At 47.2% G+C, this 22,340-nt stretch overlaps 1 protein-coding gene across 2 annotated transcripts in view; it reads left to right on the top strand.

Moving 5' to 3' along the window:
* ST8SIA5 (ST8 alpha-N-acetyl-neuraminide alpha-2,8-sialyltransferase 5) overlaps positions 1–22,340 on the top strand; it is a 90,208-nt gene that overhangs the window by 23,970 nt on the left and 43,898 nt on the right. Inside the window, exon 2 of one of the 2 annotated variants that reach the window (XM_003914348.4) lies at positions 17,781–17,888. The exons of the other annotated variant lie outside the window; for it this stretch is intronic. Within the exon in view, the coding sequence (XP_003914397.1) occupies positions 17,781–17,888 (108 nt within the window). The remainder of the gene's footprint in view (positions 1–17,780; positions 17,889–22,340) is intronic. 2 annotated transcript variants of the gene reach the window in all.

The following is a 22,340-nucleotide window of genomic DNA, read 5'->3' as shown; positions in this document are numbered from 1 at the left end:
GTCTGTACATATACAATACACGTTAGATTTCAAAGACATAATACAAAAAAGGGATGTGACGTATCTCCTTAACTTTTTTATATTGTTTGTGTGTTGAAGTGATAATATTCAGATACATTAGGTTAAATTAAGTATGTAATTGAAATTAATTTTACCTGTTTCTTTTCACTTTCAAAAAATCTTTTTGGGAATTGTAGATTCATACACAGCTGTAACAAATAACACAGAGAGAACCTGTATCTACTTCCCCTAATTTGCTCCAAAGATAACATCTTTCAAAATAGTACAATATCATGACCAGACATAGTGGCTCATGTCTGTAATCCTAACACTTTGGGAGCCAAGGTGGGAGATCACTTGACCCCAGGAGTTTGAGACTAGCTTGGGCAACAGAGTGATACCCTGTCTCTACAAAAAATATATATATATATATATCCAGGTGTGGTGGTGCAGTAGTCCTGGCTACTCAGGAGGCTGACGTGGGAGGATTGCTTGGACCCAGGAAGTTGAGGCTGCAGTCAGCTATGACAGCACCACTACATTCCAGCCTGGGTAACAGAGCAAGACCCTGTCTCAAAAAACAAAACACCCCAAACAATATAGTACAATATCACAACCAGGAAATTCACATTGATACAATCCGTCAATTCTCACTTCACCAATTTTGTATGCACTCATTTGTAAGTCTGTGTATTTAGTTCTAAGCAATTTTATTACATGAATTTTTACTTTTTTATAATGTGGCTACCAGAAAATTTAAAATTATATATGTGACTCCTGGTATATTTCTATTGGTGCTGCTATAGACATTGGTTACTGTATTAGTCAGGGTTCTCTAGAGGCACAGAACTAATATATAAAGAGCAGTTTATTAAGGAGTATTGACTCACATGATCACAAAGCAAAGTCCCACACTAGGCTGTCTACAAGCTGAGGAGCAAGGAAGCCAGTCCAATTCCCCAAACCTCAAAAGTAGGGAAGCCAACAGAGCAGTCCTCAGTCTGTGGCCGAAGACCTGACAGCCCATGGCAAACCACTGGTGTTAAGTCCAAGAGTCCAAAAGCTGAAGAACTTGCAGTCTGATGTTCCAGGGCAGGAAGCATCCAGCACGGAGAAAGCTGAAGGCCAGGAGACTCAGTAAGCCTGTTTTATTCTAGCCACATTAGCAGTTGATTAGACGGTGCCCACCCACATTGAGGGTGGGTCTGCCTCTCCCAGTCCACTGACTCAAATGTTCATCTCCTTTGGCAACACCCTCACAGACACACTCAGGAACAATATTTTGTATCCTTCAATCTAATCAAGTTGACACTTAAAATTAACCATCACACTTAAACAAGATGGATAAAACAGGGTACTCTCCTGGGGTAGGGCAGGGAGGGCTCAAACACACATGAAGAGTTTACAACTATCTTATACGCTAAGTGCCAAGTGGATGGTGCAAACTCTTGTTCATTGCTGCTGGAATCAGAGAGCAGAGAGACTCCTCTGGCCAAGGACTGTGTAGGAGTCCATGCTCACCTTAGAAGGAAGGATGCTCTGCTTGAAACAGGATGGGGGCTCCAGTCCTGCCCACCTAGTTCACTCGTTCCCAACCCTGCCTCCACCGTTTTCCCTCCTCTCCTCTGCAGAGGCTCAAAGGGTGTCCCAGTGTTCCACAGAGTCAATTTGGGAACCACTGGACAAGATTCAGGCTCTGAGTGGAGCCTGGAAAAGGAAGAGTAAGATTTCTGCCCAAAGGATTAGAGAGGCAACCCCAGGTATACTACCAGGATTGCTGTACCAAGGACCACACACTGGAGGGCTGAAACCACAGAGAGTTACCGTCCCACAGTTCTGGAGGCTGGAAGTCTGATATCAAGATATCAGCAGCGGTTCCTTCCAAGGCTGCGAGGAAGAATCTATTCTTTGCCTCTTCCCTACTTCTGGTGGTTTGCAGGTAATCTTCAGTGCTCCTTGGCTTGTAGATCTCTGCCTTCATCTTCACCTAGTGGTCTCCTTTGTGGTCTCTATGACCAAATTTCCCCTTTTCAAAAGGACACCAGTCATATTGGATTAGGGCCAACCCTACTCCAGTATGACATCATCTTGCTGAACTAATTACATCTGCAAGGACCCCGTTTCCAGCTAAGGTCAAAATCACCGGTGCTGGGGTTGGGTGTGGGTAGGACTTCAGCTATGAATTCTAGGGGGACACAATCCAACCCATAACAAGGAAACTTGTAGAAGCAAACAGCCAGGTGCAGGAATGAAATGGTTGGTTAGGTTCAGCGGGACTGGGTTCCATAGGCTTGGGAGAGAGTATAGGCGCTAACCTCGGAGGCTTGCACACACACAGGTGCACACACACATGCATGCACACGTGTGCACACGGGGAATCCAGGCATGTCATACGATGAATAAAACATTATTTGTGGGAGCTCTTGACAGACAGAGTGGTTGGGATGAATGCTTGGTTGAGCGTTTGAGGGGACCATCACCCACCATGTCCACATCTCTCCTTGGACCCCCAAGGAGAAGGGAGGGGTCTGCAGTGTACTCATTGTGGCGTGCGTTTAGGGCCTGAATGCAGAGGAGAGCTGCAAGACTGGTGCACACCCCTTCCCCCCACCTGTTTACCTTTTGTAGGAGCCCTTCCTTTAAATGAAATATCTGACAAAGAGCAGTTGGAAGGGGCATGACATTGTTGGATGGCCCCAGGTGCCCGCTTGTGTCGGTCTCTTCCTGAGGTGAGCAGTGGAGACAATCTGGGAGGGGGTGGGCTGACAGTGGGGGCCTGGGACACTAGGCTGGGGAGCAGAAACGCACTGAGGTTGGCCTTGGGGGCCTAGGCTCAGGCCATTGCAGCATGAAGACTGGAGGCCGTCCCAGGGCTCTACCTGGAGCTTGTTCTGTCCCTCTCCGGACCCCTCCCATGGCTGGGTGCCCTGGTGTGCACTCCCCCCTCCCCTTGCCTTGGCACTGTAAGTGCTTGCACTCCCCTGGGCCTGCAGAGCCTTGATGGCTTTAGAATCCAGGATGCTCGCGTGCTCATCAGGACCCCAGGACACAGGACCAAGGGTCCCAAGGAGGCCTTCCTGCTGCCACCCGCAGAGCCCCATCTGCCCCAGTGTCTGTCGTAGCCTCACCACTTTCCTCCTTTCCCTTCTAGGGTGGAGATTGAGGGGATGTGGGGGGACGGCCTAGGGGTTGGGGGTCTCTCCGTTCCTCTCCTCTCTCCAGACACTCCTGCCCTGCAGCATCTTTTCTTGTGCCACCAATGAAAGGCCCCCCAGGTGGACCCTGGTGAATGAAACCCCTTCCTTTTTCTGATGAGGGAATTGTTACCCTCTGGAGAATCACAGGAAAGTAACATGAGTCACAGAGTGAGTCAGGAGCATGGACAGGCAAGGGAGCGCAGAGCCTGGTCATTGCGCCTGTTCATCCCACTGAGAACGCTGCGCAACCGGCAGCATCTCCGCTTTGATCTAGGTGGGAAGGTCCTGGCACCTTCTCTGAGAGGCCTATCTCCTTACTTAGACCTGGGGATGGTGGAGGGCTTTGGGGGGCGGGTGGGGAAAGGGCAGTCAGAGCCCCCTAGGGGCAGGGAGAGGCCCACATTCTGGGCCCATCCCATAGAGACTCCTGGCTGAGTTCTTGGCTCCTCCAGAGATGAAATTGGGCCCACCTTCCTCTCACATGGCTTTGAGGGACCCCAGAAAGGTGGTGTTCCTTTCTTCCATGAACTGATGCCCCATCACTGGCCATCCTGCCCCTGGCTCACTCAGCCCCAGTGAAAGCTCATCCTCCCCTCGCTTCTGCCTCTGCAGGGGACAGGCCTCATCTAGCGCATCCACCTGGGCTGGCCCCTCATCACCCACTTCCTGTCCTGCTCACATGTCCCCTTCCCAGAGAGGCCTCCCCGACTGCCCTGTGTGGAATAACATTCCTCCCTGACCCCAAGCCCCTTATCCCCCTTTCTTCCCTTTATTTCTTCCACAACACCTTTCACACTTTAGCATATGGCGCATTTTGTCGCCTATTAGTTTACTGTCATCATATCTGTCTCCCTCTGGTGAAAATTAAGAGTTGCTGGGGCAAGGCTTTGGTGGCTTGCTTGCTGTTGAGCCTCAGTATGTGGTCTGGGATGGCTGTTGGACCAATATAGAATAATATAATAAAATAAATATTATACATATATAACAAGATAAAAATAGAATGAATGGGAAAAGAAAGGTACCCTCAATACACTGTGGGGTCCAATGCAAGTGATTTGCTAATTAACAATAGGAAAGCAATTATACATTTTATTTCACAAGCTTGGCTTGGTGTGAAAGAAATGGCTCATTTTTAAACTCTCTTTTCATTAAAAACATGACTAAACTTTACCCACCAGTTTATGAGAAATTGAATCCACCAGTGTTGAGGTGCCTTCGGGGTCTTCCCCCTCCTAGGATTGTGTGAAGATCCTGGGGGTCTTGTGTGGAACAGAACAATGCCGTGGGCCCCCTGGGCTGTGCTGGCCTCGCTGATCTGCTCACTGCTTTCTGGAGGCTTCTGGAGCCCTGGGTCCAGCCTCCCAAGCTGCCCCTTTCTGAGGTCCTACTATCCCTTGTGAGGGATGTGGAGAGAGGGACCTTAAGCTGCTAGCACGGGCTTCCTGGTTTGGGCCATGGTCTCAACACTTCCACCACAGCCCTCCCCAGACCCAGAGGCACTGGCCCCCCTCCTCCCCCAGGACTCTCTTACACAGTTTCTTCACAGCACAATTTCTTGAGCACTGAAACCTTTCAGCCCCCACAACCCAGTTGGCCCTGGGTTGAAGATGAAAAAACCGAGCTACCTTTCTGGAATGGAGGAAGGAAAATACAAATGAATAATTCAGTAGATTATCCTCCCACAAAAGTTAAATAGCAACGTTTGTGAATGATATACTTCTTTTATTGTTTTTTTAACGAATAGCACCTACTCAAGGTTATCCCTGTAATGATAGGGAGTACAGTCATTCTCATTCCTATTGTATGCCTGTAAAGAGGGCGGGGGTAGTGACAGGCAGGGCCCTGGAATGCGCTCACCTGGGCCAGTGTGAGGATGGTAGCAAAGGGGAACAGGTGTGTTGTGCATGAGGCCAGAAGGCTGAGGTCACTGACCCAGCACCCCAATATGGGAAGACCCCAAGGTATGCTGTGTGCAACTGACTCCCAGGACAGGATCCAGACCTTGGGTGCTGAGAGGACTGAACTAGGAGTCAGGACTCCTGGGTTCCAGGCCTATCTTTGCCCCCAGGTGGCTTGAGCTAACTTTCCACTCTATGCCCGTTTCCTCAGCTGTGATGGCTGACGGTGTACTCTGCCTCCCTCCCTCACAGGACTGGGGTCGGGATAGAGCAAGATGCCGCAACTCAGGGGCTGTCAATGGACAGTCCACAGCCTACAGCGTGTCGTATTTGGTCTGCACAGTGTTTCAAGTTTGGATTCATTGGCAACCTTTAAGAACTGGGAAATGAAAAATAAAAGCCTGGACTTCCTGCACCTCTTGGACAAATAAGCAAAGTGGCAACCCGAGGCCTGTCTTCCCATATCTCAGGCAGCGCAGACACCCTTCCCCGTTCTTGTTGCCTTCGCTTTGCTCGTTCTCTGTCCAGCCCCCTCATGCCCAGGTTTGAATTTGCTCCCTGGTAGAAGTGAAGCACTTTGTGGAAATATAAATGATTAATGTGCAGTTTTACTTTTATTGGCTGTTTTACCCAGGGTGCGTGATACTCTAAAAGGTCCAAGAAGAGCACAGATGAGCTCTCTAAGGAGAGCTTCTTGAGCAAAAGTGTGAATGTTATGGTGCCATCCCTAACTTTAGAGATGACGGTCATAGGATGAGCAGGGTCCTCCCCTGGCCAGGATGGGATCCATCAGGAAGGTAAGGGCATCTGTTCTGGGGTGGCTGCTGGCTTGAGACTGAGTTGTCTTGAAGGAGAAGCAGATTTGGCTTTGTTCTTGGTCAAGACTTGGGTCAGGAAGGGCTTTCAGATCAGTGGCTCCAGCCACTCTGGCTGCTGATCCTTGGGGTCCTCGCTTTCCACAGGGGCCTGGGCTTTCCTGCTGGGGCGAGAGGGAGGTGAAGGGACCCTGAGCCCGGTGATCGGTGACCTCTAGTTCCCCGATGGGTATAGGTAGTAGCAGTTACTCAGGAGAAAGGCATGACATTTTCAGCATGAAACAACTGTCCCTGTTTTGTGTTCCTCATTTTTCATTTTTGTGTTAATACCAGCCATCATCGTCATTACCATTCCTCCTGTTTGTGCAGCGCCGAAAGAGTTACCAAAAGGCCTTTTTCTTTTTCTTTTGGTAGAGAAAGAAAATATTTTTATTATTGAATAAGCGTTAAATCAGAATGTAGTGCTCATCACAAGCAATCTGCTAAGAGACTGCAAAGACAGAAAGAAATCTCCCCCTTGACATAGCCAGGCAGCTACAACCGCTACCCGCATCTTCTCCGGATAAACAACTAGCCCTCCTGTAGTTGACAGAGCCATTTGTCACACAGAGTTCATCTTCACTTCACCTGGTAGTTGGGGTGACCATCTGTGTTAGCTAATTGGCTTTATCCAGAGGAGAAACAAACTTCTCATATCTTTATGACAGGAGATAGTTTTGCAAGCCGGAGCAAGACACCCACTGAAGTGAGATTCCTACCCTCCTGCAGAAACTTGGAAATAGGAGTACTGTCTTCCTTGATTTTTACATTTCAAAGAGATGGCTCCCAGGTTTTTGAGAAGGAAGGCCCTGGGTCATAAAACTGAAGAAAAATCTGTTTAATTTTTCTTTTTGAGACAGAGTCTCACTCTGTCACCCAGGCTGGAGTGCAGTGGCGTGATCTCGGTTCACTGCAACCTCCGCCTCCCGGATTCAAGCAATTCTCCTGCCTCAGCCTCCCGAGTAGCTGGGATTACAGGCTTGTGCCACCACGCCTGGCTAATTTTTTTGTATTTTTAGTAGGGATGGGGTTTCATCATATTGGCCAAGCTGGTCTCGAACTCCTGACTTTGTGATCCAACCACCTTGACCTCCCAAAGTGCTGGGATTGCAGGCGTGAGCCACCACGCCCGGCCACAAACCTGTTTAATTTTGAAAATGATTTATCTACACATTTTAAAGAAGAGAAAGTACTTACAAGTTTGCTAACGTAATACTCTAAGAAAAAGGAGAGGAGTAAAAAGAAGGCTTCTTCTCTTATTTGAGACAGTCCCAGAAGAATTTATTGAGGACCTACTGTGTGCCTCTAAGCAACCTAGAAAGTTGTCTAGGATTATTATTTTATTATTACTATTATTGTTTTGAGTTTACATTGTTCCCACTTTTTAATGTGGTTATAAAAATAATACATTGTTCATCGTAAAGCTTTCAGAGCCAAAAAGTAGGAAGAAGCAGGAAAAAAAAATTTCACATTATCCTACCACTCAGAGACATCAGAACTTTTTGACTTGTTTTCTTTCAGGTTTTCCACTAAGCACTTTTTAAAAAGATGTATGAAATAATAGTGAATTTACACATATATTCTGACTTTTTTTGCTTAAATTTAATGGTTTCCCTATGTCATTTAAAAGTCTTTATATATATGATGTTTTGGTGGTTACATGGCCATCCATGTGGTTTTTTTTTCTTTGTTTTTTTTGAGACAGGGTCTGCCCGGAGTGCAGTGGCACAGTCAGGTCTCACTGTAGCCTCACTCTCCCAAGCTCAAGTGATCCTCCTGCCTCAGCCTGCCAAATAGCTGGGACTATAGGTGTGTGCCACTATGCCCGGCCAATTACAAAAAAATTAGTAGAGATGGGGTCTCACTATATTGCCCAAGCTGGTCTAGAACTCCTGGGCTCAAGCAATTCTCCTGCCTCATCCTCCCAAAGTGCTGGGATTACAAGTGTGAGCCACCGTGCCAGCCCTCCCATCATTCTGAAGCACTGCAGTCCCCAGCCTTTTCCTAATGGTGCCTGTTTAGGTTGCCTGATTAATAAGACTTGAAACAACAGTCTGTCTGGTTCAAACCCTCTTTGTGATTTTGATAATTTCCTGAGGATAAAATCCTGAAAGGGGTATCACTGGGACCAAAGGTATAAGCATTATTAAACCTTTTGATAGATATTTCCAAATCCTCTTTCAGAAAGTTGATACCAAAGACCAGCCTTGAGTATTAACATTACATATATTTTACCAATTTGATAGGTTAAAAATAAGATTGTATTATTTTCATTTGCATGTCTTTGGTTACTAGTCAGATTAAACACACACCAAAATTTAATTTTGTTTATTTTTTGTAAATTTTTGTTGTTGTTTCTTTTTTCTTTTTTAGACGCAGGGTGTTGCTCTGTCATCCAGGCTGTAGTGCAGTAGCACAATCATAGCTCAGTGCAGCCTTGAACTCTGGGTCTCTCCTCCCACTTCAGCCTCCCAAAGCACTGGAAGTACAGGCATTAGCCACTGTGCCCAGCCTACTTTTGCTTATTTACCTTTATTTTTATTTTTTGAGACAGCATCTTGTCCCATCACCCAGGCTGGAGTGCAGTGGTGTGATCATGACTAGTTGCTGCCTCAACCTCCTGTGCTCAAATGATCTTCCTGCCGCAGCCTCCCAAGCTCTAATTTTTTGATTTTTTTTTTTTTTTGGTAGAGACAGAGTCTCACTATGTTGCCCAGGCTGGTCTCAAACTCCTGAGTTCAAGCTATCCCCCTGCCTTGGCCTCTCAAAGTGCCAGGCCTACTTTTATTTATTTTTTGAAAAAGTCATGCAAGCATGTATAAAATCAAAAGTTACAAAAGTGTGTACAAATGGAAAGGAAGATTTCTCACCTTGTCCATCAACCACTCTTTTCTGGATGCAAACATTGGGTTAAATACATTTTAATTGTGTATTATTAGATATAAAGCCTTTATATGCATGTTAGCATTTATATGTCTGCTTTTGTAGACTGTTTATATCCTTAGGTTGAGGATTATTCATCCCCTTTGACAGATGAGAAAACTGAGACTTAAAGAGGTTCAGTGCTGAGAGTTTCAGTGCTGAGAATCACAGTGCTGGTGAATGGTGGAATGTGAACCCCTCTATCCAAGAATCTCTAGAGGCAGGCATTGCCCAGAGGTGAGTCATCTGTTTGGATGGCTATTGAAGCTCTGAAGAAAGTGCCACCTATGGGGCTGGTGTTAACACCTTTAAAGGAACATGGCAGCTGCAGGTGTGTGAGTGATGGAGAGGCACTGATAACACTTTCTTATCCAGAGCCTTCTTCCTCATCAAATTGGCACTTCTGCCTAAAATCCTGCGAAAGGCTGTTTAGCAATTGGAGCTATTTGCCCCTCACTGAGAACTAGCAGTTTCTGGGATTAGTGCTGCAGTTCTTAGCAGAGCCCTGGCCTGGCCTTCTCCAGCTCGCTGCTTTTTCTGTCCTCTCGCTACCCCCCAACCTTTGGACTCTTCCCAGGACCCCACCTGTGCAAGGTGGTCATTTCCCAATTAATGGTTAAAACAAGACTGTCAGTTCTTGAGGTCAGCAGCAGTATCTCCTAACATTGAAGAAGTCCATTTGTAATTGTAGGCCGCAACACTGTCATTCTTTTGGAGTCTGAGTGACAGGTTAATGGGTAAGATACTTTAGGGACAGGGGACAGCCCCTGTGGCCCTTCAACTCACACCCCTCCCTGCCTGGTGCCCCTTACTAGCTCTGGATGATCCACTGTACACCTTGTCTCTTGGGTGGAAGTTTGCCTGGTGGCACCTCTAACATCTCTATGGCTGCAGCCCCTTTGCCTGCCCCTGGAGGGCTGAACTCAACAAGCAGTCTGGCATGTGTTTTTGGCTGGCCTCCCCTCCCTCTGTTTCTTCCTCTTTCCCAGGACTGGTAAGACTCTCCTGTTCCAATTTTCTTTAAAGGGGCCTCTGGGGAGGGTGGAGCTCAGGATCTCATAGTTCTAGAACCTCAAGGCACCCACCCCTAGCCCCCTTTCCCCACTCTGATTGCTTAAGGACCTTGAAAAAGACAATTTGCGGCTCAGGTTTAGATATAAAGTCTAGTTTCTTCCCTAGGAAGGACCATAATTATGTAGGGGTGACAGAACTCACAGATAGACAGGCAGAAGTGACTGCTGAGTCAGGCAGGATGAGAAGATGTAGGGGGTTTGAGAGTAAGTGCTGACTTGGTTCCAAGGTGGGACGGCCCGGTAGGCTGGGCCGGAGTGGTCAAGAAGGGCCTCAGGGAAGTGGTGGTGCTTCAGCTAGACATTGAAGGTTGAGGGACATTGAGGCAGGTGGGGCACAGGATGAGTGTGGGAGCACAATGGTGGCTTAAAAAGATGAGGTTTGCAGAGGGGTGCAAGTGAAACTGCAGGACCACTGCTGGGGAACTGAGTTTAGGGTCTGGAATCCTGTCCTTTGCGTCGTGGGGAGTCTTGGAAGGTTCTGGAACAGACAAGTGGTGCTATTGGGATACTCCTTAGGAAGCTCACTCTGATGGCAGTGTTTAGGACATTGGGCAGGGAAGGTATGAAGACCTAGGAGACCATCTAAGAAGCAGCTGCCTTCCTGTCCTCTACTGACCTGAAAAACAGAGCATAGCAATGACAGTGGCTTCAGTTTCACCCTCCAGAGCCTGTGGGGGCCTCAACCTGAAGCAGGAGGCTATTGGAGGTGGTTTGCAAGGATGGGTTCGGTTGCATTTTGTCTTGAGCACATGACCAGTCTTTTGGTGACCTGGGCTGCACGCTGTGCCCCACTGGGTTGAGCAGTCAGCACATGGGGTCCTGGGCTCTGGCGTCAGGGGTGGGGCTTCTGTGGGGAACCCAAGTCCATGGTGCCAAGTGCCCTGTGCCCCATAGATTCATCCTCTTTTTGTTCAGCCACCCTGGAGATTCCAGCATCTGAGTGGGCACTCGCACACGCTTGGCCCCAGGCCTACCATATGCAAAGGCAGATTGTGCAGGAGCCCACACACTGTGAATGGAGAGCTACACATGTGCCACTTCCTCCCCTTCCTGTGTCCCCCACAAAATTGCCTCCACTGGCCTCCTCTAGTGCCAGAAATTCTGTGACTTTGGCTCTTCAATCAAAATGGAAAAGGATCTCAGAGATGACTTAGTTCAGCCTCTTCATTTTATAATATTCTATGGTTATTATTATTATTATTATTTTTGAGACAGAGTCTCACTCCATCACCAGGCTGGAGTGCAGTGGTGCGATCTCAGCTCACTGCAACCTCCGCTCCCAGGTTCAAGCGATTCTCCTGCCTCAGCCTCCCGAGTAGCTGGGACTACAGGTGCATGCCACCACGCCCAGCTAATTTTTGTGTTTTTAGTAGAGACAGGGTTTCACCATGTTGACCTCTTGACCTTGTGATCTGCCTGCCTCAGCCTCCCAAAATGCTGGGATTACAGGCGTGAGCCACCACGCCTAGCCATGGTTTGTTTTATATAGACTTCATCATTAAACAGTCCACAGCAATGGCAGCAGCTCGAACAATATTAAAAATATTGGACAATGGAAAAGTCTTTTTACCCCCAAAAAAGAGCATGAGAACATGGGGTTAAAGGAGAGAAGGAGGAAACATGGGCCCTGGCGTTGGGCTTGGGCTTGAATACTTTCTCTGTTCTTCACAGTATCTGGGCAGGTTGTAACTCTAATCTCCCTAGGTTCAGTTTCCTCATCTGTGAAATGGCATACTAATGCCCACCTATAGGCTTTTGGGAGGATTTGAAATAACATGTAAATCTGTCACAGTGCCTGGAACATATATATATTTTAATCCATTGGCAAAAATTTTAATAAGATAATGTCTTACAATATTTGGAGGGTATTATTAATGGAGGTAATTCTACCTGTTTTTAAATTGCTTCCCTAAGATGTGATTTTTGCCTTCTGTCCTGAAATTCCCCTGGTAGTTGGCTCAGGGAAGCATGGGCAGCTTTCCCCACCCTCTGATGGCTGTAGGATTCATTACCACGAGAGCAAGGGGCTAAGTTACATGGCTGTGGGTTACACAACCAGGGACCTGGCTGAGCCAGGTTGTCAGCAATAACCACACGACAGAGAAAAGCTGAGCCTCCATAAACATATCCCAGATTTCATAATCAGAAAATCCAGACAGAGCTATTTTTATTTTAACAGGCACATAACTTTTGAGTAAGTATGGGCGTGAGGTGGCACCACACACTTTTCAGTGCTTGGGGCCTCTAAATATCTGAATTCAGTCTTGAATAAATCAGTTTACATAATTCTTTATATGTTCTATTTCCTTAGGTTCAAGGCTGTGTTCAATCCTAGCTTAACGTGCAAGGTGCAAAGATTCTGCAAGGCTGACTGAGTCCAGGAAGCTGACCTTGGCTACTCTAAGGCCTTGTTAGTGATTAGTTTAGCACAGTTAAGCACTTGTTTTTTTGTTGTTGTCGTTTGTTTGTTTGTTTTTTGAGATGAAGTCTCGCTGTGTCACCCAGGCTGGAATGCAGTGGCGTCATCTTGACTCAATGCAACCTCCGCCTCCCGGGTTCAAGCAATTCTCTGCCTCAGCCTCCCTAGTAGCTGAGATTACAGGCGTGCACCACCACATCTGGCTAATTTTTTTGTATTTTTAGTAGAGACGGGGTTCCACCATCTTGGCCAGGTTGGTCTTGAACTCCTGACCTCATGATTCCCCTACCTTGGCCTCCCAAAGTGCTGGGATTACAGGCACGAGCCACCATGCCCGGACTTAAAACTTATTTTAACATGTAGTTTTATTGTAGAACTATAGACTACAAAGGAATATGGAGAACAATATAACAAACATTCATGCAGTCATGACTGAGAATTAGCAGTGTTAACAAATGTTAACATCCTGTCATATTCACTTCAAATATTTTCCTTCTGAAAAAATAAATTAGACATAAAAAACCAGTTACAGCATTCCATTTAAGCACTTGATTTTGTCCTCTCTTGTTTGCTAATATTTCCATGTGTGTTAGTGTACTTATCTCAATTTTATGGTGAGCATTTTGGAAACAAGAGTTTGCTCTTTGCTGTTACTTGGCCCAGCAACTACCAGTTCCTGATGCATAGTAGATGCTCAATAAATGTTGTATAAATGAATGAGTGAATAAAATGTTTTATTTTTTAACGTTTTTTACAAATTTGTTTTATTTAATTATTATTTTTGAGACAGAGTCTCACTCGGTCACCCAGACTGGAGTGCAGTGGCGCAACCTCAGCTCACTGCAGCCTCTGCCTCCCAGGTTCAAGCAATTCTCCTGCCTCAGCCTCCCAAGTAGCTGGGACTACAGGTACGCACCACCATGCTTGGATAAATTTTTTTTTTTTTTTTTAAAGTAGAGACAGGGTTTCACCATGTTGGTCAGGCTGGTCTCAAACTCCTGACCTCAAGTGATCCTCCCACCATGGCCTCCCAAAGTACTGGCATTACAGGCGTGAGCCACCGCGCCCAGCCATGAAATGTTTTTCCTTTTGTCATCTTCCTTTATACCTCCACACACCTTCCTCACTGGGTTTCTTTGACTAATAATAGATCCTATCCTTAGTTCAGGAATGGAATTTAAATTATATAATACATTGGTTTTGAAAATTATGCAATTAGATTTTTTTGAGATAAATGAGTAAACATTGCTAAACCAAAAGAAAGAATAAACTTTAATTCCAGCTACAAAAGTAACCAGCTTTCTGGTATAAAACCTTACATAAATGGAACTACTACTGTGTATCTTCTTTTGTAGCTTGTTTTTTCCCCCCATTTAATAATGAGTGTCTTTCTAAGTCATCATATTTTCTGCTCAGTAGTCCCTCACTTCTATAGTCCTGGGAGGGGACTGCCATGTGAAGGGACTTGGGGTCTCACCATGGGTAGGAGAACGACAGTGTGGTTGACTAGCTGACCATTCATGCATTCTGTGGGAAGAAGTCTAGCTGGTTAGACTATTTTTAAGGACCCGTGAGTCTCATAGCAGACTCCTGGGCTGGACGTTGATTTGATATGTTTGTGAACTAGCTAGTTTGCAAAATCTCGGGTGGAAATATTACTGTTTTCTTGGCCTCTAAGCTGTTTGGTAAAGGCTTTTAGGAGTAGAAGCATTTAGAGTTAGCCCTTGGTTTAAATCTTAGCTTGGCTACTTGTTACTTGGGCAAGCTGCTAAACCTCTCTGAGCTGCATATTTCTTCAGCCGTAAATGGAAATAATGAGATTTTCCTTCTTCCTTCCTTCCTTTCTCCCTTCCTTCCTTCCTTCCTTCCTTCCTTCCTTCCTTCCTTCCTTCCTCTCTTCCTCTCGTCCTCTCTTTCTTTCTTTCATCTTGCTCTGTCACCCAGGCTGGAGTGCAGTGACATGATCTCTCCTCACTACAACCTCGGCCTCCTGGGTTCAAGTGATTCTCATGCCTCAGCCTCCCAGAGTAGCCATGATTACAGGCATGTGCCACCACGCCCAGCTAATTTTTGTATATTTAGTAGGCACGGGGTTTCACCATGTTGGCTAGGCTGGTCTCGAACTCCTGACCTCAAGTGATCCACCCGTCTCGGTTTCCCAAAGTTCTGGGATTACAGGTGTGAGCCACCGTGCGTGGCCCGATCATGAGATTTTCTGTGTGAGGCATTTGTAGGAATTGAGACCATTTATGTAAAGGGCTGGGTTCGTAATAGGTGCTCAAAGTGTCTCTCTTCCGAATAAACCAAGCCCAAATTTTCTCCAAGAAATACCTTGGTGATCTCTTTGAAAGGAAACAACCACTTCAATAAATAAACAAGTGGATAAATGAATAACTATTGAATCAGAACCGGACCGGAGCACTTCTGTTTTTTGAATGGACTAAGAACTGGACAAGCATTTTGTTTGGCTTTGGCCTCTGTCCTGTGAGTTGTACCTTTTGCTCTGAGCTCCCCATTGCTGTGGAGCCTGGAGTGTATGAGAACGGGGTCTACTGTCACTTAGCAAAGCATCGCTGGAGCACCTCATGTGTGCAGCTCTCTGCTAGCAGGGCCCCAAGGAGCCTCCTCAGCCTAGGGTCTGGCTGAGAGACCAAGCTGATACACGCTTGGGAGGTGAGCTAGACTTCTGAAGAGGGGCATGCGTGGGCATCATAGAAGAAGGCTCAGATCTGTGATACTTGCAGTCAAGGACTTTGAAGGCAACTGAGACAGTTATCTTTAAAGAGGCCTCAAGAGGTGCAGAGACTCAGGCACTCAGCCTGTTATTGGAGATATGGATGGATCAGTTCCCAGCTCCAGTGACCATCTGCTTCCCCATTCCCTTAACTTAGAGGCTATTTATTATTAAGGGTTTTATTGAAAAAAAAAATTTCCTTTTTTTTTTTTTTTTTTTTTGAGATGGGGTTTCACTTTTGTCACCCAGGTTGGAGTGCAATGGCATGATCTCAGCTCACTGCAACCTCCACCTCCCAGGTTCAAGCGATTCTCCTGCCTCAGTCTCCTAAGTAGCTGGGATTACAGGCATCTGCCACCATGCCCAGCTAATTTTTGTATTTTTAGTAGAGACAGGGTTTCACCATGCTGGCCAGGCTGGTCTCGAACTCCTGACCTCAGGCAATCCGCCTGCTTCGGCCTTCCAAAGTGCTGGGTTTACAGGCGTGAGCCACTACGCGCGGCCTTCTTCTTTTTTCATTTGTCTTTTTCCCCCTGCATTCTTTTTATAAGTGTTTCACTATTTACTTATTTATGTATTCATTCATTCATTCATTTGTTCAAGACAGGGTCTCACTCTCTTGCTCAGGCTGGAGTGCAGTGGTGTGATCTCAGCTCACTTCAACCTCCACCTCCCAGGATCAAGGGATTCTCCTGCCTTAGCCTCCCAAGGCGAGTGCCACCATGCCCAGCTAATTTTTGTATTTTTTGTAGAGATGGGGTTTCACCATGTTGTCTAGTCTGGTCTCAAACTCCTGAGCTCAGGTGATCCACTCACCTCGGCCTCCCGAAGTGCTGGGATTATAGGCATGAGCCACCAAGCCTGGCTTCACTATTTATTTACAGAACTATTTCACATCCATGATTCTGTCCAGTCAAAAGTTCTTTCTGAGGCGATGCTATTGGCTTTGGCCAGTCGGAGAATGGAATCATCTGACTCACCCATCCTGCAAATGGCCCTCTGGATAACATAGATTTTAAACTGGTCGTTAAACCTGCCTGTAACCTTGTCAATTTTGCCCATGTCCTTTTGCGTGGACACATGGTCCTTGGCACCGATGACGTGGTTGCTGGTGAAGCATTTCCTTGGGAGGTACAGGTTTATGAATTCACTGGCATCGTTCTGCATATTGAGACCACACTGGGCATGAGCAGAGAAAGCTGTTTTGTTTTGTTTTGTTTTGTTTTGTTTTGTTCTCTGACCGTTACCGTTTTCTTCACATGCTGATGGTCCTAACAGCCTGTTTATATTTAAGGGCCAGCCAGTCACTAGAAGGTTTCTTGGAAGCTCTGTGGATTGTTATAGACAGCGATTCTCAATTGGGGCAATTTTGCCCCCAGGAGACACTGGCAATGTCTGGAGACATTTTTGATTGCCGCAACAGAAGGGTCCAGGGTACAATGCTGCTGGCGTCTAGTGGTAGAGAGCAGGGATGTTGCTCAGCATCCTATAATGCACAGGACAGTCCCACAACAAAGAAGTAGCCAGCCCCAGATGTCATAGTGCCAGGCTGAGAAAGCGTGCCCTGGGGCGATTAAGCAGGCACCAACCCTTTCCTCCATATCTGTTTCTTTTGAGCAGGTCAGTTTCCCTCCTGAGAAACCCATCCCTCAACAAACCTGGAAGGCAGATGTGTAACAGGCCCAAGCATTCAGAAGCCAGGTGCACTCAGTAAGCAGACTTTCAGGCACACCCACTGTTTTCAGTGCAGAGTCTGATATAAGAAAACAGCGCAGAACTTCTGTGAGTCAGTTTCCCCAGAAAGCAATCTCCTGACATCTGTGAGGTGGGCAGGTAGAGTGGCCAGGCTGCCTGGGCTTGGGAAGAGGGCCTGGTATGGGAATTCACAGGGCATTGGGGAGAGGGTTGTCTAACTGCTTTTTGTGTGGACTTCAAACAATCCTGCTCTTAGCTCCATTTTGCTCTCCCACCTTTGCTGGCCTGGGGACCTTCCATTCCTGAGCCTTCCTGAGTTGTTCACTGCGAGTAGATCTGCTTTTTGCAGGCAGTCATGTGTCCACTCTCTGGTGAGGTCCGTGACCTTGTGCTTTTCATCATCCAGCATGTTATTGCTGGCCCCTTCTATGGCCTTCTCCCCACATGCATGTCTGTATTTATCCCTTTGCTGTCATTTCAGTGAGGGTTGGGGAAGGAGTGGAGATAAACATGTGTTGAGTGCACATCTTGAACCAAAAATGGTATCCTTGTGTGCTGGAATACTGTAGATTTTATTAAAAGCTCTGAAGTGTGTCTGGCTTTTGAGGAGGACAAAATGCTGGTGCTGGTGCTGGCGCTCTTTTGGTTTAACTGGAGGCAGGAATTGAGGGATGGCACGGTATAGGAGGTAGAAGAGCTCTGTGACCTTTGTCTCGTGAAGTCTCAATGTCCCTGTGTATGAAATGCGTGCTCTCAGCCCTGCTGGTACAGATGGAATGAGGGGATGGGTGCAGAACAGCAGAGAGCACTGCAGAGTGCTGTGGTTTATGATCGCCATCCTCATGGTTGGAGTCAGTACCATCGCCTCCTTTAACTGCGTGACCAAGGCGATGTGTCACTTGGGCACAGCGACAGAATGTGGCTCTCTGGTAGGCAGGCTTAACCCAGCAAATGAGCACGAGTACCAACTGCCTCATTTTCTTGCCAGAGGCCTCCAGTTTGGTTGGCAGAGTGGTGACCAGCTGTCCAATTGGACGGGGCTCTTTAATGTCACGGATGATCCAGCAGTGCAGAGCGGCAGTGACTCCAGCTCCAGGTACAGACCCCGGCAAAAGGCCAGGGAGGGGGGAAGCCTGACCCGGGGTGGCCCTGCAGCCCCTGCCACATTGTCCACTTCCTAGGATGGAAGAAGCAGGCTCGTTCCGGTGGCTCAAAACTCCCTGCACTTTGGTATCCCACCTGGTTCCTTTAACCTGGGGGTGAATGAGTTTGAAGGATGAGGCACAGGACCCAACCACAACTGAGCAGGGATTCACTGGCCCCTTCTATCCGGGGGGTAGGGTGGGGAGTCTTGGTCTCAAACCTCCATTTAGGGGTGGGGGCCGAAGCTCTGTCCCTGCTGCAGGGATTTCAGATATCAGCCAGCAAGTGTGTGTAGGTGTGTGTGGGTGGGTGGCATCAAGAAGCGGGTGTCAGGTGGGTGTTCTCTGCTTCTCTGAAGTCCCCTGCCCAGGTACTCCCTGCCCTGCCCACAGGGGAGATTGCCCTTGGCTGGAGCAGAACCATTTCCCTCAAGATGGTGCTGAGATTTGCTATGCGCCCCATCATGTGGCTATTTCCTCTTGATCAGTAATATTTGTTGAATGAATAAAAATGGAATATTCTGAGGCTGGGCACACTCATTGCAGGGAGGGTGTTGTGGAGAATTTTTGCAGATGAGGCAGGATACTGTCTCTGCTGGGAGCTGGGTGTGACTGGAACCTGCCAGCTAAGCATTCCCAGGGGCTGATTAAGCTGTTTGGTTTCTTAATTTTTGTATTTCTAAGGAGGGGGTAACTCTCACGTACGTTTCCCTGAGAGAGAGGCTTACATTTTTGTTGCTGGTGATTTTGACACACAAACATTAAATTGACCCTGCAGAGGAGAAGTAATGGGTTTTTCAAGGACCCCTGATATGTATGTTTTTATTCAATGCTTTGAGAAAGATGAGGCTCTGGTGTCAGAAAACAGTTGAGCAAATGTCCACAGACGTACCTGAGGGTGTGGGGATGGCCACACATGGTGTCCTGGGCTGGAGGGTCTTATGCTGGCCTTTGGGACCACAGTTCTTTCCATGGAAGTGCAGAGGGAGCTCTGGACATCACAGGTGAGGTGGGGGCCCATGCTTGTCCTGGGAAGCTGAGCCTCCCATGCTGGCCTGTCTGCTGAGTGGCCCTGCCTCCCAGGTGGTGAGCAGTCTAGGTAAGTCAGCAAGTGTGTACCTCCCTACTGAACTTCTGGAAGAGTTCTTCAAGAGGTTTGGGGTAGAAAATGCTAGTCAAGACGAGGCATGGTGGCTCATGCCTGTAATCCCAGCACTTTGGGAGGTCAAGGCAGGCGTATCACTTGAGGTCAGGAGTTCGAGACCAGCCTGGCCAACATGGTAAACCCCATTTCCACTAAAAATACAAAAATTAGCTGGGTGTGGTGGCACACGCCTATAATCCTAGCTACTTGGGAGGCTGAAGCGGGAGAATAGCTTGAACCTGGGAGGCGGAGGCTGCAGTGAGCTGAGATTGTGCCACTGCACTCCAGCCTGAGTGACAGTGAAACCCTGTCAAGAAAGAAAGAAAGAAAGAAAGAGAGAGGGAGAGGGAGGGAGGGAGGAAGGAAGGAAAAGAAAGAAAGAGAAAGAAAGAGAAAAGAGAAAGAGAAAGAGAAAGAAAGAAAGAAGAGAAGAGAAGAGAGAAAAGAAAAGAAAAGCGAGTCAAGTGAGCAAGACAGACAGATGGGCCCCTGGGAAGCTGTTTCTGGGCAGATGTCTCCAGGCAGTGGCTGAAACCATTGCCATTGCGTGGGCTCCATTCCTAACTTTTCCTGCTGCCAGCATCTTTTGTCTTTCCTTCCTCTTTCCACGGTTTCACCTGTAACTTCCCTTACTCCTCACTGCCCCTGTGTTCTCCTCTGCCTTTCTTCCTGTTAGCTGTTCTTGGCCCTCCTTCCTTTCTCCCTCCCCATTGCCTCCCTCTCTCCTCCACGTCCTTGCCTCCCTACTGCCTTTCTTACTCCCCTTGCCCTTTATTTTCTCTGCCCTACTCTCCATGATCTGGGCCAGCTTCCTTTTTCCTATCAGCTGGGTGCCCACAGGGCCAGAAACACAGCTGACCTCTGTCAAGTTGGTTTTGGAATTCAAGTGCCTTTGATGCAACATTATTACCAGCTGAGTTGACTTGCTTCTGGAGCGCTCCCATCTGAGCAAGAATTTCCGTAGTCACAGAATAAATGGCGTGACCACACCTTCCACATTTTCCTGGGACAATTCCAATTTCAAATATCCATTTCTAGTTGACCCCAAAGTACTCACCTAGTTGAAGGACTGCAGTATGTAGAGTCCCCACATGTGGGAAATAGTGGTTAACGTAGTTAGAATGGAACTGGATATTGAAGAGTTTTTACCCTGGTGTGTGAGCAGCTTCTGCCTTCTTTAAAATGGGCAGGACAGCTCCTGGCAGCAGATGTGCAGAGCTTGGGGGAGGACCTAACGAGGACACCATGTACATTGTCCCAATTAACAACTCTCCAAATCTGGAAGATGGGATGAGCTTCATGGTATTATTCACCTATTGAATAATTCAGTGCATGCCATGTTTTGCTATCTATAGTTGTGTGGTGTTGAAGTGTGGTACAACCTGTTATTTATTATTAACAGTTTGGAAAGGAAGTCAGGAAGTACCAAATATAACCAGAGGATGAAGAGGGGCAAAAAAGCAAATGACTCATACATTGTATATACTCAAGCAGGAGCCACAAGGAGAAGGAGCCAGTCCAAATGATTAGTCTGGAAAACTCCAAACAGCACCACAAAGCAAATTCAAGCCAGATAGTGCTCATAAAAGGCTGTGGTCAGATCTTCTTATTGGTCACAGGCTGGGGGAAGTCCAGGCTGAATTAGAAAGGTGCGAGCTATAGGATATACATTGACATATAGCTTTATTAATTTCAAGTCTAGGTCTATAATGTGTTGTCCAATAAGCATCCTTAGGGGAACTGATTTAATGAGCATATAGGAATAATTTTCTTTTTCTTTTTCTTTCTTTTTTTTTTTTTGAGACAGAGTTTCACTCCATCGCTCAGGCTGGAATGCAGTGGTGCAATCTTGATTCACTGCAACCTCCGCCTCCCGGGTGCAAGCAATTCTCCTCCCTCAGCCTACTGAGTAGCTGGGACTACAGGCATCTGCCACCAGGGCTGGCTAACTTTTGTATCTTTTAGTAGAGACAGGGTTTCACTATGTTGGCCAGGCTGGGTCTTCAACTCCTGACCTCAAGTGATCCACCTGCCTCGGCCTCCCAAAGTGCTGGGATTACAGGTGTGAGCCATGGCACCTAGCTGGAATAATTTTCAATCAGCAAATGTTTCTATTTAAGTGGGTGTTTTGCACAAGTAGGAAGGCCTGTGAAGACCTTGCTCATGTGTTTGTGCTTCCATGTTCTCAGCAAGACAGTGGTTGTGCATCTTCAGTTTTGAATTCCCGGCACCTAGTGTGGCACCTGTTATGTAGTAGGAGCTCAATAAATGTGAATTGTGTAAAAAAAAAAAAAAATGAATTACACAAGGAAATAGTAAAGGCTATTGGTAAGAAAGCAAACTTTGATTTCAGTGTTCCTGAGTCTTCCCTTAGAGATTTATTCCTTTGGATTCAACCTTGTCTCCTGCCATTGTCTTTGAAACGTTGTCTCCTTTCTGGAAACACATTAGAATCAGAAACTCATTCACAGGCTGGAATTGCCAGAGAATTCGCTCTTGAAAAGAGCTGATAGTAGGGCAGGCTGACATTTGTGGGCTTCTGGGTGGGAAAAGGAAGACTGACAGTTGGTGGGGGTGGGGTATAAAAAGTAGAGAGGGTGGAGAAGCCCTGTCTCTACTAAAAATACAAAATTAGCCAGGCGTGATGGCACATATCTGTAATCCCAGCTACTCGGGAGGCTGAGACAGGAGAATCGCTTGAACTCAGGAGGCGGAGATTGTGGTGAGCTGAGATCGTGCCATTGCACTCCAGCCTGGGCAACAAGAGCAAAACTCCATCTTAAAAAAAAAAAAAAAGGTAGAGAGGGGGCAGTGAAGGCAGATGACATACTCCTGTGCTGACTAGACCTCTTCCTGAACACCCCTCACCGAGCATGGTCCCTCTGGGGAGGTGGAGGAGGATAGGGGGTACTTGTCCTCCACGGTCAGCTCCAACCCTGATCCCTCTGGACTGGCCTAGCTACCTGTCTGCCTGGCAACTGCTCAGAGAGCAGGGGGAGGCAGCGGTGCCCCCATGGTCATGGCCTCTGTCCTGCAAGGTGGGCAGTGTTGCATGCACTGCCTCAGGAAAACATCCCCGGTTCAGTCACAGGGACAGAGGACAACTGAGGCAGGAGTCCCCCAGGCACTGTCCCAGCAGAGTTGACTGTCAGACTGGCCCATGGCCACAGCACAAAAGGCTTCACTCAGCTTCTGCCAACTGGGTCTGGCTCCACACCCAAGTCCTTGTACTCCTGCCAGTATCCACTTCCTCCTTGAAGCC

The sequence above is a fragment of the Papio anubis genome, chromosome 19 (genome assembly GCF_008728515.1).
Source record: "Papio anubis isolate 15944 chromosome 19, Panubis1.0, whole genome shotgun sequence".
In the NCBI taxonomy this organism is placed as follows: domain Eukaryota; kingdom Metazoa; phylum Chordata; class Mammalia; order Primates; family Cercopithecidae; genus Papio; species Papio anubis.
The sequence above is the reverse complement of the archived record's forward strand: the minus strand, read 5'-3'. Positions and strand labels throughout refer to the sequence as shown.